The sequence below is a fragment of the Carlito syrichta genome, unplaced genomic scaffold (genome assembly GCF_000164805.1).
Source record: "Carlito syrichta isolate Samal-C Ts95f unplaced genomic scaffold, Tarsius_syrichta-2.0.1 Scaffold135721, whole genome shotgun sequence".
NCBI classification, from domain to species: Eukaryota; Metazoa; Chordata; class Mammalia; order Primates; family Tarsiidae; genus Carlito; species Carlito syrichta.
In genome coordinates, this window is record NW_007079817.1 from 31,319 (window position 1) to 36,658 (window position 5,340).

The following is a 5,340-nucleotide window of genomic DNA, read 5'->3' on the forward strand; positions in this document are numbered from 1 at the left end:
AAAAAAAAGGGGGGGGGGGCAGGGGATCTTGCTTTGTTGTCCAGGTTAGAGTAGTTCATAGAGTATAGGCCATAGTTTGTTGCAGCCTTGACCTCTTGACCTCAGACAATCCGCCCACTTCAGCCTCCAGAGTAACTGGGACTACAGAGGTACCCTACAAAGTCCAGCATTTTATTCCTCTTTAAAGCCCTTTGCTGTGATAGGAACATTTTGACTTTTACAGAGAAAAAGGCAGGGACCAAGGTTCACATTTTTTTTTTGGTTTGTACAAATATATTAAAGCTGAATGAGGCTGGATTTTGTGGCTCATGCCTGTAAACTCTAGTACTTTTGGGAGGCCGTGATGGGAGTACAGCTGGAGGCCTGGAGTTCAACACCAGCATGGGCAATAATCTTCAGTTGGCTCCAGGCTAAGGATCCAAACTACCTGCATAGACCACTTTTAGGCCAGGAGCAGTGGTTCACACCTCTAATTCCAAGAGTCCAAGACTACAGTGGGCTGTGATCACACTACACTCCGGCAGGAGACCCTTTCAATGTGTAAGCTGCATGCTTGCTTGCTGTGGTCATTGAGTCCTAAAAGCAAAAACTATGTGTTAATCAAGGCAAAACCATTTTGTGTAAAAATATGAAACACTTCACGAATTTACATGGCATCCTTGCACAGGAGCCATGCTAATCTTCTCTGTGTCATTCCAATTTTAGTATATGTGCTACCAAACCGAGCATACCAAGGTCCACTTTTGAGCATTTACGTGCCGGGGACTGTGCTTGTCTGAAGTACCATCTCACTTAATCCTCGCTGCGGCCCTAGGAGGGCACAGGCGTGGTTACCCAAGCTGTACACTGAACAAATCATCTCAGCTGCACTGCAAGAGAGAGCGAAATCCAAGTGCTCAAGGATCAGCATGGAGGGAGTGGGGATGAGGGCAGGGAGGGAACTATGCAGATGCTGTGGGGGCCTGGTGGGCTACAGGGAGGATTCTGGCTTCTGCACTGAGAGGGGTGTCCCTGAGGCTTCTGAGCAAATGAGGGTGGGACCTGCCCTGACCATGATGCTCACAGGTGCCCTCTGGCTAGAGGAGGTGGATGAGGGCCACGGTTAACAGTGACTTGGGCCAGAGTGGAGGCTGTGGGAATGAAGTGAGCAGTCAGAACTGAGATGTTCTGGAGGCAGAGCTGGCCTGGGGGAGGCAAACAGTCAGTGCCAGTCCTCAATAGAGGTAGGGATCAGGAGGGGGAGGCCCACCAGAGTACTGCGGGCAAGTGGGTGAGAACTGAGGGTGGACTTTTTTTCTGAGTTGGAGTCTCACTCTGTCGCCCAGGCTGGAGTGCGTCAACCCACTGGGCTCCTTCCACCTCAGCCTTCCAAGTAGGCGGAACTACAGGCACATACTACCACGCCCAGGTAATTTGTTTTTTTTTATTGTAGAGATGAGGTCTTGGCAAGTTTCCCAGGCTGTCCTCAAACCTGTGGGCTCAGGCAATCCCCTCACCTCGGCCTCCCAGTGCTGGGATTGCAGGCTTGGGTCGCCGTGCCCGGCCAAGGTTTTTTTTTTCTTTTGGTAGAGATGGGGTCTTACTGTTGCCCAGGCTGGTCTCAAAACTTCTAGCCTCCAGCGATCCTCCTGCCTCAGCCTCCCAAAGTGTTGGTACTGCAAGCATGAGCCACTGCATCCAGCCAAGTTGAAAGCTTTTGATGCAGAAGTATCCAGAAGACTGTTTCAGGGAGTGGCACTGCATGTGTGGGGACCCAGGACAGCTGGTGGGCAAAGGCCTGGAGGCCATGGACTCAGCCCCCAAATATCCCACCCCAGTCGAAGGCTGTGCCAGCAGCCCCCACAGTACCTCCGCAAGCTTCTGAAATCTTTTATTGGAAGATCATTGCTGTTTGCCAGACAGAGGACTCAGACAGCAGACGAACAGTAAAGACAGAGCCCATGGTGACTGGAGTGGGCCCTCGTCTGGGGATCCTCTGCCCACCCAGGGGGCCAGCCTGGCGACCTCTGCCCCTCCTGGACCCCCGGGCCTTTGGCATAATGCTGTGGGGGGCTGCAGGCAGTGAAGCTCCTTGACTCAAAGCAGACTCATGTGAGTGCTGGGGAGCTGGGCAGTGGGGGTGGGGCCTGGAGGGGCTGGGCAGACCCCCCTGGCTGGGGGAACAGCGAAAGTGGAGGAAACCAGGAGCTGGGAGACAGTGTCTATTTGTTTTCTGGAAAGGGGCACGCAGGGGCCTGCAGGCAGGCGGCAGCTGGGGCGAGTCACACGCTGACATCCTTCTCATCGCCAGTCTTGGGGACGGCTTCCAGCAATGGGTCCCCAGGCCCCGCCTCCTCCCCCTCCTTGGCCTCGCTGGACTTAGAGTTAGGGACCCAGAGGCCGGAATCGATGCAGCGCTGCATGTGGTACTTTGCGTCCTGCGGGGAGAAGGGGGGGCGGCTGAGGCTGGGCTGCCGCAGCCCACCAGCCCAGCTGTGCCCTGCATATCCCAAGCTGCCTCCTGCCTATTCTAGACCAGAGCTGTCCACAGGACTGTCTGCAACTGAGGAGATGTTGCATCACCCGCGCTGCCCAACAAGGCAGCCAGTAGTCCCACATGGCCACTAAGCCTTTAAGATGTGGCCCATGAGGCTGAGGAACGGAACTTTATTTTGTTGTTGTTGTTTTTAAGAGACACGGCCTCCACGCGCAGCTAATTTTGTGCTTCTTTTGTAGAGATGGGATCTCACTATGTTGCCCAGGCTGGTCTAGAACTCCTGGTCTCAAGAGATCCTCCTGCCTCAGTCTCCCAAAGTGCTGGGAACTACAGGCGTGAGCCACTGCACCTGGGGAAACTTTACATTTTAATTATTTTTTATTTCTAATTTTTTTGAGTCGGAGTCTCACTCTGTCACCTAGACTGGAGTGCAGTGGCCACTCCTGGCCACTGCAGCCTCGACCCACTGGGCGCTGGCAATCCTTCCGCCTCAGCCTTCCGAGTAGTCGGAATTACAGGCACGCGCTACCATGCCCAGCTGATTTTTTGATTTATTGTAGAGATGAGATCGCGCCAAGTTGCCCAGGCGGGTCTTGAACCTGCGGGCTCAGGTAATCCACTGACCTCAGCCTCCCAAAGCGTGGGATTACAGGCTGAGCCACCGAGCCCGGCTTAATTATTTTTTAAAGTCAGGTTCTAACTATCACCCAGGCTGGAGTACAGTGGAATGATTATGGCTTACCACAGCCTCCAACTCCTGGGCTCAAGTGATCCTCCCCACCTCAGCCTCCTGAGTAGCTGAGACTACAGGTGTGCACCATCGCTTCCAGCTGATTTTTGTTGTTTTGTAGAGATGAGGTCTCACTGTGTTGCCCAGGCTGGTCTCGAACTCCTGGGCTCAAACAATTCTCCCTCCTCAGCCTCTCAAAGTTCTGGGACTACAAGCGTGAGCTGCCATGCCTGGCCTATTTAACTTAAATTTGAACAGTGTGATACAGAACAAAAGCCAGCACACTTTTTTTGTAACGGGCCGGACAGCAACTATTTTGGTTTTGCTGGCCATTTGGTCTCTGTCACGACTCAGCTCTGCTGTGGTATAGCAGGATCAGTTGTAGACAATACAGAAACACAAAATAGCCGGGCGTGGCAGCACGTGTCTGTAGTTCCAGCTACTTGGAAGGCTGAGGTGGAAGGATCGCCAGAACCCAGCAGGTTGATGCTGGGGGAGCCATGAGCATGCCACTGCCCTCCGGCCTGAGCGACAGAACCCAGCAGGTTGATGCTGGGGGAGCCATGAGCATGCCACTGCCCTCCGGCCTGAGCGATGGAGTGAGACTCCAACTTAAAAAAAAAAACAACAGACAATACAGATGCACGTGGCTGCCGTGTCCCAATAAAGCTTTACTTATAAAGACAGGCTGTGAGCCTACATGCTGTAGTTTGCAGACCCCGGTCTAAATGCTTGTTTCCATGGAAGCTTCTAGTATCCCAGGCCAGATCCTGAGACCAGACCCATCTTACAGATGAGGAAACCATTGTGGCCAAGCAGTGAGCCATGGGACAGGAACGGGGTCAAATCATGTCCTACTTAGACTCAAAGTCCTTGTCTATCAACGCTGTGGATATGTCCAAGAAAACCGATAGCCAGTGTTTCCTAGAACCTGCCAGGTGCTCCACTCCCCTGCTCACGCATTTGCAAGCTAATTTCAAGAGAGAAACTATGGTTTGGAAAAGGAAACAGGCTGAGCCCATCAACAGCCACAGTGACAGTATCACCAGTCACGGGGGACTTGCGCCAAGCCAAGATATCTGTGCTTACTGCTGGAAACGGCACGCAGTAGGTGCTTAATAAATGAGAGCAGGTGGCATGGTAACATGACCCCCTTACTCCCAGGAGAAGCTCAGGAGAGCCCCTTCCGCCAGCCTGGGCTGGAGCCTCGGAGTGGGGCAGGGCTACTCACGGTGGGGTCCATCTTGCTGATGGCGTCCTGCAGCATCTGCACATCCTTGACGTCGAAGCACTTCTGGAGTTCCTGGGGGCACAGAGGGTGGGTCAAGGCTCGGGGCACGGTGACCCCAGGAGCCCCACACAGGCCCGCCTGTCGTCTGCCTGCCACCACCTGCCCGGGCCAGAAGTTGCACCTCAGGGAGGGACTCGTAGACCTCGACGGGGTCCAGGCCGCCGGGGCCCAGTCGCTTCCTGCGCTCCTCTTCCTCGTACTCCTTCATGGCCTTCTCGATGCGCAACTTGGCACGGCCCCGCACCCGCTCCTTGAAGGCCTCCAGCTCGTCGTTGAAGCCCTCCACGTACTGGCGATCGGCTGTCTGTAGGGGCAGTGTGTACTCACTGGACCTGACCAGCCGCTGGGGTGGGGCGGGACGGGTGGGGTGCTTAGCACCCCCCAGTCACAGCTCCTCAAAGGCACCATGGGATACCCCGAGTCTGGAGACTTGGGCCTCCATCCTCCCCTAGGACCTGTGACACTCACGTCCTCAACATCCTCACATGGGCACCTCTAAGTCAACGTAGCCACGTCCTAGCTCCTGCCTGCTCCCAAAGACTGCCTGCCCTCGATCCACTCAGCCTCAGCAGGGGTAACCCGTTCCTCCGGGAATGCAGGAACCAGACCTGGAGGCCGGTCTAAGTCTGCCTCTCACTCCACATTCCCATCAGGATCTCAGTACACCCTGTTACCTCCACTTTGTTTGTTTACGTGGTTTCAGACAAAGGGCCTAGCTATGTTGCCCAGGCTGGTCTCAAGCAATCCTCCCGCCTCAGCATCCCGAGTAGCTGGAAAACACAGGCGGGCAGCGTCACACCCGGCTGGCCTCCACCCTTAAAATCTAGTCAGGGCCGGGCACAG

The 5,340-nt window shown here is 54.8% G+C and overlaps 1 protein-coding gene across 3 annotated transcripts in view; it reads right to left on the minus strand.

Moving 5' to 3' along the window:
- Window positions 1-1,853: 1,853 nt before the first annotated feature.
- Window positions 1,854-5,340, minus strand: part of CDC37 (cell division cycle 37) — an 11,272-nt gene continuing 7,785 nt past the window's right edge. For 2 of the 3 annotated variants that reach the window (XM_008049532.1, XM_008049530.1), the window contains 3 exons: window positions 4,619-4,801; window positions 4,438-4,509; window positions 1,854-2,417 (listed from right to left, as the gene is read on the minus strand). In XM_008049532.1, coding sequence (XP_008047723.1) covers window positions 2,262-2,417; window positions 4,438-4,509; window positions 4,619-4,801 — 411 coding nt within the window. In that variant the 3' untranslated portion in view covers window positions 1,854-2,261. The remainder of the gene's footprint in view (window positions 2,418-4,437; window positions 4,510-4,618; window positions 4,802-5,340) is intronic. The other variant, XM_021708296.1, reaches the window with a different exon arrangement.